This window comes from Polypterus senegalus, chromosome 11, assembly GCF_016835505.1.
Source record: "Polypterus senegalus isolate Bchr_013 chromosome 11, ASM1683550v1, whole genome shotgun sequence".
Classification (NCBI taxonomy): Eukaryota; Metazoa; Chordata; class Cladistia; order Polypteriformes; family Polypteridae; genus Polypterus; species Polypterus senegalus.
The window spans coordinates 123,379,091-123,391,868 of record NC_053164.1 but is presented as its reverse complement, the minus strand read 5'-3'; the positions used below and the strand labels follow the sequence as shown (position 1 = coordinate 123,391,868).

Here is a 12,778-nt window from a genome sequence, read left to right as displayed (position 1 = left end):
TTACTCTATAACAAATCCTTTCCAGAACTTTTGTTCTCGGTGATATTATTATTTGAAGGCTCTCGGGCACAAATTTTTTTTTAATGTGATATTGGTTAATGTTAGAAAATATCTTAAGATGCAAAAGGAAATTGCATGTATGAATAAAACATTCAATTCCTGTTTTGTTTAAACATGTAAAAAAACATATGTCTAAGGAGGATCCTTTGAATTAGCTTTCATCAGTGTATCAATAAAATACCTGCCTTGTTTAATGGTTTAAAACAACACTGCTAAGTAATCATTATTCAGTTTGTGAGTGAAAGACAACTGGGAAAATGAAGACTAAAGAGCATTCCAATGAAGATAAAAATAAAATAATACAGTTGCATAAAATACGAAATAGGAAAAAACAATATCCAAGTGATCAAGTGTTCCAGTATTTACTGTTGGTTCAATTATTAGGAAGTGGAAGCGGTTTGAGAATAGCATTGCACAAATGGCAATTGACTAACTTTGAACAACATGGAGTAAATTTCCATGTAAGAATGGGCCAAAAATCATTCATGGATGCTATGCATTACTGGTACATACTTACTAAAAGACTTAAACCTGTAATTGCTGAAAAAGGTTTCTGTACAAAATAACAAACAACATATTTCCTTTTTTCCCTCTTAGGATTTTTATTTCTAACATGTCCAAGCTTTGAAATAAAAATCACAGAAAACAAAAGTTTAGTGATGAATCTGGTATTTGGTAAATTTGAGAATTTACATGTGTATATATAGTATACGCATGGGGATTGGATCATTCAGAGAGTGAGTCATCTCGCATTTGCATTTTTTACATTAAATGGGTATGTTAAGAATACCTTTTATATTTACATCACTTTGTATATGTAAATTATGCTGTTTACTTAGAAAATTACTTTTATTATGTAAAAAGTATATGCTTTACTGTTATAATTACTCATTTTCCACTAGCAGCAACAGAACAAACCAAGAGGTCAATGATAAGAATTTAAAGTTAATTTATAGTAAATCCACAGGGTGGTGCCTTGAGTCTTTGTTAGGTGACAGAGTCTTTCAGACTGGTATGTGCAAGTGAAAAAACTGCACTGAAAAGTGTAAAACTTTCAGAAAGATGTTCACAGCTCACCTTTATATTTATTATGTCTATATTCAAGCAATTATTCAGTTTGAAACAATTAGTAGTATTCTAAATGTTTTTCAGTTCATTGTCTGTTGTTGTGACATTATTATTATTATTGTTATTATAGGAGTTGAATGGGTATTTTATTTGCAGAATATATTTTCTTTATATTTTATAACTTTAATGTTGAGTACAGTTTACAGTTTGTTTAATGCAGTTTTTTTCTCCTTCTGTTACATAAATCATGTTTTACTTTAGGTATTGTCATTTATAAAAGTTGATGTATGTTTTTCAGTTAATAAAGTTGATGATTAGTATTAAAATTACAAAAGCACAGCACTCCTGATACTTTTCTCGACTGCAGATGATTATACTACCACATATAGTGGGTACGGAAAGTATTCAGACCCCCTTCAATTTTTCACTCTTTGTTATATTGCAGCCATTTGCTAAAATCATTTAAATTATTTTTTCCTCATTAATGTACACACAGCACCCCATATTGACAGACAAAAAAAAAATGTTGAAATTGTTGCAGATTTATTAAAAAAGAAAAACTGAAATATCACATGGTCCTAAGTATTCAGACCCTTTGCTCAGTATTTAGTAGAAGCACCCTTTTGAGCTAATACAGCCATGAGTCTTCTTGGGAAAGATGCAACAAGTTTTTCACACCTGGATTTGGGGATCCTCTGCCATTCCTCCTTGCAGATCCTCTCCAGTTCTGTCAGTTTGGATGGTAAACATTGGTGGACAGCCATTTTTAGGTCTCTCCAGAGATGCTCAATTGGGTTTAAGTCAGGGCTCTGGCTGGGCCATTCAAGAACAGTCACAGAGTTGTTGTGAAGCCACTCCTTCGTTATTTTAGCTGTGTGCTTAGGGTCATTGTCTTGTTGGAAGGTAAACCTTGGCCCAGTCTGAGGTCCTTAGCACTCTGGAGAAGGTTTTTGTCCAGGATATCCCTGTACTTGGCCGCATTCATCTTTCCCTTGATTGCAACCAGTCGTCCTGTCCCTGCAGCTGAAAAACACCCCACAGCATGATGCTGCCACCGCCATGCTTCACTGTGGGGACTGTATTGGACAAGTGATGAGCAGTGCCTGGTTGTCTCCACACATACCACTTAGAATTAAGGCCAAAAAGTTCTATCTTGGTCTCATCAGACCAGAGAATCTTATTTCTCACCATCTCAGAGTCCTTCAGGTGTCTTTTAGCAAACTCCATGCGGGCTGTCATGTGTCTTGCACTGAGGAGAGGCTTCTGACAGGCCACTCTGCCATAAAGCCCTGACTGGTGGAGGGCTGCAGTGATGGTTGACTTTCTACAACTTTCTCCCATCTCCTGACTGCATCTCTGGAGCTCAGCCAAAGTGATCTTTGGGTTCTTCTTTACCTCTCTCACCAAGGCTCTTCTTCCCCGGTAGCTCAGCTTGGCCGGATGGCCAGCTCTAGGAAGGGTTCTGGTCGTCCCAAACGTCTTCCATTTAAGGATTATGGAGTCCACTGTGCTCTTGGGAAGCTTAAGTGCAGCAGAAATTTTTTTGTAACCTTGGCCAGATCTGTGCCTTGCCACAATTCTGTCTCTGAGCTGTTCAGGCAGTTCCTTTGACCTCATGATTCTCATTTTCTCTGACATGCATTGTGAGCTGTAAGGTCTTATATAGACAGGTGTGTGGCTTTCCTAATCAAGTCCAATCAGTATAATCAAACACAGCTGGACTCAAATGAAGGTGATCTCAAGGATTATCAGAAGAAATGGAAAGCACCTGAGTTAAATATATGAGTGTCACAGCAAAGGGTCTGAATACTTAGGACCATGTGATATTTCAGTTTTTCTTTTTTAATAAATCTGCAACAATTTCAAAAATTCTTTTTTTTGGTCTGTCAATATGGGGTGCTGTGTGTACATTAATGAGGAAAAAAATTAATTTAAATGATTTTAGCAAATGGCTGCAATATAACAAAGAGTGAAAAATTGATGGGGGTCTGAATAGTTTCCGTACCCACTGTACTATAACCCTTGATTTAATATAAAGTTCAGATGCATCAGTCAAAATATTCTCAGTTTGAGTATCATTAATTGATACTAAGGCAAAGTACGTCTGCCCAGGTAACAAACTTATTTTGTTGAATTGCAGCACAAAGTTTCTTTCTGTTCCATCTAAATTTCTAAAGTTTGAATCCTATATCAACTTTTGTGCATTTTTATATTAGCAAAGAATATTACAAAATAAAATATATGTATGTGATATATAGTATCTAAACAGTTGGTACCACGTCTCTCCGAGTAAGCTCACCCACAAGTGACAATCATTTGACAGTTCTGCACCTGTGTTTATACATGTTTATCTGTAACATGTCTCTTATGATCTAAGGCCACTAGTAGAAAAGTGATCATTGTGTTTGAACATGTTCCTTATGAACATTTCACATCTAGCACAGAGTCAGTAATAATTTATTGCTTAGAAATACTTATATCAGTCAAGCCTTTTCTCTTATTCACACCTTTTGAGGTATCTCTGTCATTCCCTGTGTGTGCATTGAAGTCCCGTTCTCTCAGTCATTTTTTTATTTCATGCACACAACAGTCAGATGTTTTTCTTCAAGTCAGTCTCCAACATGCAGCAAACATTTCTCTGCCAGACCTAGTAGTGTAACTAATTCTACTTGTGATGATGTTGCCCTATAGTGTGTTAGTGTGTGTGTGTGTGTGTGTGTGTGTGTGCATGTATATATGTATATGGGGATACAGTAATAAATGTTATAAAGTAATACACCAGGCTAAATCAGAAAAAAAAATTAACAAAATACACTGAGTACATGTGAAGAGAATAAATAATTTAAAGTATTTCATCACTGAAGCTTATAACTTTTATTTGACATTTTGTGGCAAATTTTCTGTGTATATTTCAGAGATATTTGCTTTTAGTACTTTTTTAATACTCACCAATCATCATTCTTAGAATGAAATTTTGTCTTAAGATGGGAATTCAAGCAAGATTGATGTAAGCATGTTAATTATACATTTATCAGCAGAGGGAGCTAGTGGAAAAATGAATAAATGTGAAAATTAAAACGGCTAATTTGAAGCCTCTAGTGGTAAATTATTTTATCTTTTTCTTGTTGTAAAACAATTGTGTAAGCTGTCTTTCTTTGTGTTTCATAACAGCCTTATAATGTATGTTTGCTCGTTATGCTAGAAACTATTTTGAATGTATAAAACAAATTTGGAATTGAAATTATTATTGAAGTTTATTTTGCAGGAATTTTCAGTAGACTCTAGCTGTGGACCTCCAGAGCTCCACTCCATTAAGGAGCTTGTCACTTTATATATATATATATATATATATATATATATATATATATATATATATATATATATATATATATATATATATATGTTGTCAGTGATAACACCTGGTTGGGTGGTTATCCAACTTAAGTCAAGTAAACCAAGTGACAAAAACCTGCAGTCAATTTGGCTGTCCAGTGGAGGTACTCTGCAGCCAGACCCATCTCAGAATTTTGCATGGAATTTTGACTCAGAATTAATTTAGTTTATTTCTTGATATGGTATATGTTTACAATTGTACTGTATCTTTAACAATGGAGCAGGTTAGGTGACTTCCTTAGACTTACAAAATGAATTGAAATTGAGTTTCGAGCTGAAAAGCTGCATTAAATATGAACACTAACTGTGTTTGAATGTGTTTTTCAATTTCTTTTTTCTTTAGGAATTGCTGGAAGCATAGCCACCTTGCTTCATGACGCTGTAATGAATCCTGTTGAAGGTAACTTAGCACACATTTATTTTCCTTTCTCCCACTGCTGTCTTGTCTTATGGTATTTTACTTTCCCTTAACCTTTACGAAGTGCTTTCTGTCCAGCTGCTGTAGAAAATCTGAGGTAAATAAGAATAAACTGAATTTAAAGTTCAGTATCTGCTTCTCATTTTTGTTGATTTCTGTCATAACGATTGCTGTTGTAATCTATGACTAGCTACTGTTGGCTTTCTCCTTTAAGGTGTTTTTCTTTTATGTTTCCGTTGTCAAGACTCTTTAGGTTTTGTCTTCCTGTTTTAAGGGCACTTTCTTTCCTTCTGCTCTTAAATATTTCAGTATAACCAGTCTGAAGTTAGCCAAAAAGTTCTACCTTACATGTAAATCTAATCTTGCTTTCTGAATTCTGTTAATAAAGCAGCACAAACAAATCCCTCATTATGCAAAAATTACATAAGTACTAAGTAAAACCTTGAGCAAAGATACATTTATTCAGACAGATTGAAAGCGCACATAGTGTTTTTGTGTCTTCTCTCAGATATGTTGTCCTGCCACTCCAGTCTACTTATTGTTAAGATGTAACTACTCCACATATAACTGGGCAACTGCTAGTAGGACTATTATGTTGAATAAAGTAAAACAAAAGATATTTCATATACTCTACAAGTCACAATATAGTTGTATTTTGATTATTAATTCTTAAAAAAATCTGAAAGTCATGTAACTTTCCACAAGTGTTTATCCTTCCACAGTCCAAAGAGATGCAGTATCATGTTAATTGCTATCTGTATTGCTAAAACATTTTTTGTGTGTATATGTCTGACATTGTTTTTGCGACCTCTCCTGGTACCAAATTCTAGTGAGACTTTCTGCAATCCAGTCAAGGAAAACAAATAAAGAATGGAAATATTTCTCTTTTTACAGTGAATGCAAATCATCAGTATAGTGGTTAATTCACAAGGAAGACAATATAAAAGCATCTAGATGCCCTGAACACAGAGGAAGATGATGAAGGGGGTAGAAAAGAATTCTAGAGTACAATTTGAGAACTGTAGAGTCTTAACTGTGCAGTATATCCAATTTAAGAATTAAATTTTGCATCTAGCAATTGAAATGTAGTTAAATCACAGAAAGTATTTTTGGGAAATACACATTCGATCTGCATTTCTTGCAGTACAAATAAACAACATTCTACTGTCAGTTAAAGCTAGTCACAAGGGAAGCAGGTCAAGCATGGCTTTGCACAATCATGGTGAAGAAAACACTGACTGGCAACAGCTGGCATTTTTAGTATAATGTGTAAATAGAGGTTATTACAGGTGTCCAGGGAATGAACTACATCATCATTAAATAATTGCCTCAGTCACATTTTAGCCAAGAGCTTTCACCTAATGTCACATCCTATTACACAAATTTGGAGGGCATGGATCCCATAAAAGGATTATTGTGGCTCACTTTGCATGGTTATTTTATGAAAAAGTCAAGGCAACGTGACAGTGTTGAAAAGTTAATTGTTACACATTACTTGGCTTGAGACATTATTTCTCATTACTTGTACATTTATAAGGATCACTATGAAGTGCTTGAAAATCCAGTAACTATTTTTTTTCTTTCTTTCTTTCTAATGTTGGATATGTTCTGGAATATGTGCAACATCTTTTACTGTACTAACAAAATTGTGGTTCATTTGGGGTAGCTGTTTCTGCTTTATATTTGCATGTCCTGTGTATAAACAATTTATTAGCCTCTAATTTGCACTCTCCTGAAAGTACAGTATCTGTTAAGCAATATTTGCTGAATGTTGAACAATGTGCTAGTAAAACGTCTCTCTTTTTGGCTCTGTTTTGTTCATACTTATTCTTAAACTGTTTACTTGGTTCATAGCAATTTCAAGAGTAACTTTTGAGAGATGTCTATCTGCAAATAACATCTTTATTTCTACTAAAATAAGGTGCAGCATCCACTTAAATTTAGTGATACTGTGCAGAGATTGAGGGGAGCTGTCTGTTGCATAAATGTTTGAAAGAGGCATGGAAGTTTAATTTAGCTATTTCACCTCATGCTGAATTCTGCCGGGGTATGCTGGTTTGATGATTTATACACTAATCTCTAGCTGATAGTTGTGACTAATATATTGTTTTATCAATATAGTGAATTTTATTACACACAAGTAAACAAAATTTCACCTCGGCTGAACTAATCTGTAAATACACATGGAAGGGGTTCATTCTCAGTCCTTCAAATTAAGGTTTAGAATTAATGGTACACTTGACCTGCCTGACAAGACTTTAGAGTATTTATCAAAATATAATAGTAAAATGTTTCCTTCCATTTTATATTGAGAGCATGTGGTTAGTATAATAAAATTACTTCAAATCCGTGTTGTTAACTTCTGCTTTGGTATAAAGTAGTCGAGGCTTACTGCAAACTGTCAGGTTCTGATCTGACTGTGTCTAAATTAGACACACTCTTATCTGTTAGGATACACAGTTTCAGTATGGAGCCAATACCAGCAAGAAATGCATAATAAGATTTTAGGGGAAAAAAGCAAAGTAAAGAGCTGATCTGATTCTCCAACAAAAAAAAACTGAAAAATCATAGAAAAACTTGAAGTCATGCTTAGCATGACATACCACAAAAGACAGGTAAAGTAGGTCATTCTGTAACAGAAGCCACATTTAGCCTAATGTTAATTTGAGAACAATAATATTGATGCTTAATATGTGCAGAAAAAAATGTGTGTCACTTTAAACACTCACAGCTGCCATATACCATATTCACACCAAGAGGACACTCAAGTAAAATTGAATATGCCACCTAAATATCTACAGCAGGATGTACAAACAAAGTAGAATGGTGTGCACAAACTGACTTAATCAAAAAGAAAGTGGAGCCAAGAACACTTTTCACTGCCTGTTTTGCCAGTTACAGTCCAGACAATATACATATTTTACCGAGCTATGCTTTTTTTTTTGCTATTGCTAGTCAACCAGGCTTAAAAATTAAAGCTCACTTTTTAGTTTACTCTTTTGCTTTGTAATTAATAAATAATGCAATATCTAAGAAAATACAGGAAAGTAGGTTGAAGTAGTATGAGCATGTAAAGAGGAGAGACAAAGAATGTATGGGCAAAAGACTGATGGTAATGGAAGTACAGGGATAGAGAAAACAAGTGAGGCCAAAGCGGAGGTGAATGGATAGAGTAAAAAGATCTGAAGGAAAGGTTCTTTACTGGCGAGGAAATGCAGGACTAAGCTGTTTGGAGAATAGCTAATCAAGCACATCCACCCCACATAGGAGTGGTAAAAGAAGTTATATTTTTGTGGGTGTGTGTGTTTCATAAGGGCCATATGACATTTAAAGTATTTTTCCTATTACCTATATTAAAATGGTTTAATGCTTAAAATTCATATCCCTAGGTAAAAAAAAAAGTTATGTTTGCAACCCACTACATTAGGACCATAATGCATAATTATATAGTTAAAAAAAATTCCTGGCAAAGGTGATTAGAACACTAATATAAGCATTAATAGTAGCCTAGTGCTTTGTTACTTTGTTATACTGATTTTTGCAATCTAGCACCATTATTTGATGTAAACCTGGTTCCATATCTGCCCAGTATGCTCGCATAGTTCATTTTTGTCATGTCTGTTTAGATTTCATGCAGCCCTGGAAAAAACAAGCAAATATGTAAAGCAGCAGTGTATATTTAGTGCTGCTAATTGAACATACTTCTTTTGTTTTAATTATTTGACTTTCTTGCTTTTTTCCCTTAAAAGGCAGTCAAACAATAAAAGAGATGTAAAACAAGCCAAATGGCCAGCTAACTAAAGAATCTCAAGCAATCCTGGAGGACTACCATTTTCACTCCTAATCAAACCTCTATTTAACTATTAATGAAACTGATTAAATTCAATTTCTTGTTAATGATCTCATTCTGCCACTCCAATCATTTAAAAAACTGATTATCTTTTTCCTTGACTTTAGCAGATCAATATTTCTGAGACCATCAGTTTTTTCTTTTCAAATATTTTACAGAGGCAGATGTTGTTTGAAAGACGCCAGTGCATCACAGTTAGCTTGGTCATTTGCTAGAACTGTTTGAATCTCATTGTTAGGCTGCTAGTTAAATAAAAAATGAAGCAATTAAAATGAAGGTAAAATAGTATGCTCTATTGGCATTAATAATTAGTCATTAAAGGAGAAAGTATTTGGAATGAAAATCTGCATCCACTGTGGCCCTCCAGGATTTGAGTTTAACTCCTCCAATGTAAATGGCCTGGTCTTTATTCATTGTGATATAAAACTTTAAAGTGTAATTGCATGCTTGTTTCACATAGTTTATTTTTGTTTTATTCATATTTTATATGTTTGTTTGTGTAAGCTTTGTCCAGTAGTAATGCCTGCAGCCTACAGTTCTGTGTATAAAGGTGTATGTGATTGTTCAGTTTTGTTTTTAAATTTAATTTATATATTATATGTCTTTCTTTTATCCAGTGGTAAAGCAGAGGATGCAGATGTACAACTCTCCATACAAAGGTGCATGGGACTGCATTCAGACAGTGCGGAGGACAGAAGGAGTGGCTGCCTTCTACCGCAGTTACACCACCCAGCTGACAATGAATATTCCATTCCAAGCCATGCATTTCATTACTTATGAATTCATGCAAGAGCAGCTCAATCCTCGTCGGCAGTACCAGCCTCACACTCATATAATCTCGGGGGCAGTAGCAGGAGCTGTTGCAGCAGCAGTAACCACACCTTTGGATGTTTGCAAAACATTACTTAACACACAGGAGAATGTGGCTCTAACCTCCATCAACATTAGCGGGCACCTCTCTGGCATGGCTAATGCCTTTAGGACAGTTTATCAAATAGGTGGTGTCCCAGCATTCTTCAAAGGTATGCAGGCTCGTGTCATATACCAGATGCCATCTACTGCCATCTCTTGGTCGGTCTATGAGTTCTTCAAATACTTCCTTACTAAACGTAAAATTGAAAAGAGTGGCACTTCTATTTGAGCACCTTTGAGAAACACTTGAAACTATTAACAGCACTCCTTAGACACATTTTTTATTCAAGATTCCAGTGGGAGCTACTGTGAAGCTTTATTTCCGATTCTTTCTTACATGTCTATGCATTCTTTTCACACAAGAAACAAGGTTGTCTTGTGAAAATGATGGTAATTTTTATGCACTTTGTGGTGTATAATGTAAAAGTAGGAGACCTGTGGTGTTAACACTACTGTGAATGATACTGACTGCCTTTAACTTTCAGAAAATGACTTAAAACTGTGTACTGTATGTACTGCTGTGGAAAGTAATGCCAAAAGTTAAATGCCTTTAAGAACATTTGGGATGTTTACATGGAGATGTACTGCTAATATTATTTTGCTACTCACTAGTGTTTTCCCCATATAATTAATGCCAAATTTTCATTTTGGTTTTTTATAATTGCTTTTGTAATGGATGTGAAGAATGAGGAAATATATACAACTAGAAAGATGTGCTCAGGTATAAAACATGTATCTACTACAAAAACTTTCACAGCACTATATACCTAACAGCTAGTAAGCTTTCTGAGAGGGAAGTACATGATACAAGTTTACAAGTCTTTATTCTGTTTAAAACTACACACATTACATAATTTTTTTATTTTTATTTTTTATTTATAGTATCAGTAGTTAGGTATAAGTCCGCACAAGAATAATTATGTTAGTAGATGTAGAGATTTTTTTTTATTGTTTCAGAAATGTATCTTTTATATTTCAATACATTGCCATAGTAACAAATATCAGACATTGAGAAGGCAATGTATTTTCTTATAAATATAAATTTAAAAATATAAATATTTTTATTGTAATTAACAGCCATTAATAATGACAATCTTATGCGTTTACCTCACAACATCTTTCCAGTTTTCTTTATTATGGATTAAAGTGAACATCTGTAAAGAGGGCAGGGGAATTTGTCTTACCTTTAGGTCACTTACATTTTATACAGAAACATCACCCCTTTGCCCCCAATTCAATTTCTGCTTTAAAGTGCCGAAGAACAAATTAGATTTTGTTAATAATGACTGTGGCCTGATTCAGTCTTGAGGATGTCAACTACTTTTTTTTTTTTTATTAATATAAGAAGCTCTTATTGAGCTGTTGAAAAAAATTACAAATGCTCAATTAGACAAAGTAGCACCAGTAGGTCACTAAGCTACCTTTAAATAAAAAAAAATTCCAAAGTCATCTGTAGTATTTAAAAATATGATTCAACCATGTTTTCGGTAGAATTTTTCTTCTATTTTTTTATTCGAAGGTAGATTGCACTTACATAGGTTTGCCTGTTGTTCAAAGGTGTTTTATTTTTATTTAAATAGCTTATTGTATTTCTCTGACAATGAATGTATCAAATCTATTTTCATAAACAATAGCTGTTGAAATGTTTGTTTCTGCTTGACATAAGAATAGTTTACATGAGAGCTTGATATAATAGTAACTTTTTGTCCAGTAATGAATTTGTTTGCTTATTCTCATTAAACCAGTACAGACATCAGAACAAAAATTAAATTTGTTTCTTCGTAAAGCCAGCATTTCAGGCGGTGGTGTTAAGTAGAGACATTACAGTCATACCAGTATGCATAGCTCTGTGAGAACTGTGAGAAATGTTAATTATTTTTCTGCAGCAGGGAATGTGCACATTTTGAGTTCTCTCTTCTTTTCTCTTTTTGTTTTCTCAAAGATATAAAACACTGCATGTCATTTTCTGAATTTTACTGTTTTTAGTTAGTGGACATGTGCTTGTCATGGCTATACATTTTTATGACTCTGTCAGCAAAAAACTTTGTTAAAGTATAAATATCAATTCTGAAATGCCCTTGGTAATCTGCATGTAAAGAATAACAGATCAGAATCTGGAATAAACACACATAGTATATGAAATCATTTTTCATAATTTGAAATTGAACCAACTTTTATTGAATTTTTATTACTTTTTTTTAATTGAATTGCTCATAATTTACTTTTGGAAGTGTAACTTAAACTGTTGTTTACAAATACAAGACCACTATTTTATGTAAAAAAACTCACAGTAACAGTGTTTCTCTAAGTGTCCATTCTTTAAATGTGTGCATTAACATGTAGATTCTCTTGTGTTAAATGGCCTTCACCACGTTGTTCTATTCCTGGTCTATACTGGATCAGCTCTCATATGAACTTTTAGTAATGCAGTTTTATGCATAAAAAGCATTAAATGGGAAACTGAACTCATGCAAAAAAGAGGCGAATAGTAATTAGCCTTGTCATTGTCAAATGCAAAAGGCTTTATACAAACGTGTCAGTTGATTCTAATAAATTATATTTAGCAATTCTGTTTTTGAGTCTTTTCTGTTTTTTTTTTTTTTTGTCCTCTTTGTATTTGCAGGAGTATATGCATGCACTTTTGGATGCATTGTAAGTATGCACAGCCCTAGGATAAATTAATTAGCAAGTAATATTAATTCTATTTGGTATTTTCATTGTCTAGGTCAGCGATTCTCAAACTGGGGTCTATATTTCTGCATAAGTATGACCTAAAACATCATCAGAGTCCTAAAAGTAGATAAAGAGAAACCAGTTAAACAAATGAGACAAAAATATTAAACTTGGTAATTTATTTATTGAGAAAAATGATCGAATATTACATATTTGTGAGTGGCAAAAGTATGTGAACCTCTAGGATTAGCAGTTAGTTTGAAGGTGAAATTAGAGTCAGGTGTTTTCAATCAATGGGATGACAATAAGGTGTGAGTGGGCACCCTGTGTTATTTAAAGAACATGGATCTATCAAAGTCTGCTCTTCACAACACATGTTTGTGGAAGTGTATCATGGCACGAAC

General features: G+C 33.9%; 1 protein-coding gene across 1 annotated transcript in view; it reads left to right on the top strand.

Annotated features, from left to right (window-relative positions):
* Positions 1-12,268, top strand: part of slc25a37 (solute carrier family 25 member 37) — a 34,226-nt gene extending 21,958 nt beyond the window's left edge. Inside the window, exons 3-4 of the mRNA XM_039769595.1 lie at positions 4,865-4,921; positions 9,407-12,268. Of these exons, the coding sequence (XP_039625529.1) occupies positions 4,865-4,921; positions 9,407-9,930 (581 nt within the window). The 3' untranslated portion in view covers positions 9,931-12,268. The remainder of the gene's footprint in view (positions 1-4,864; positions 4,922-9,406) is intronic.
* Positions 12,269-12,778: the final 510 nt, after the last annotated feature.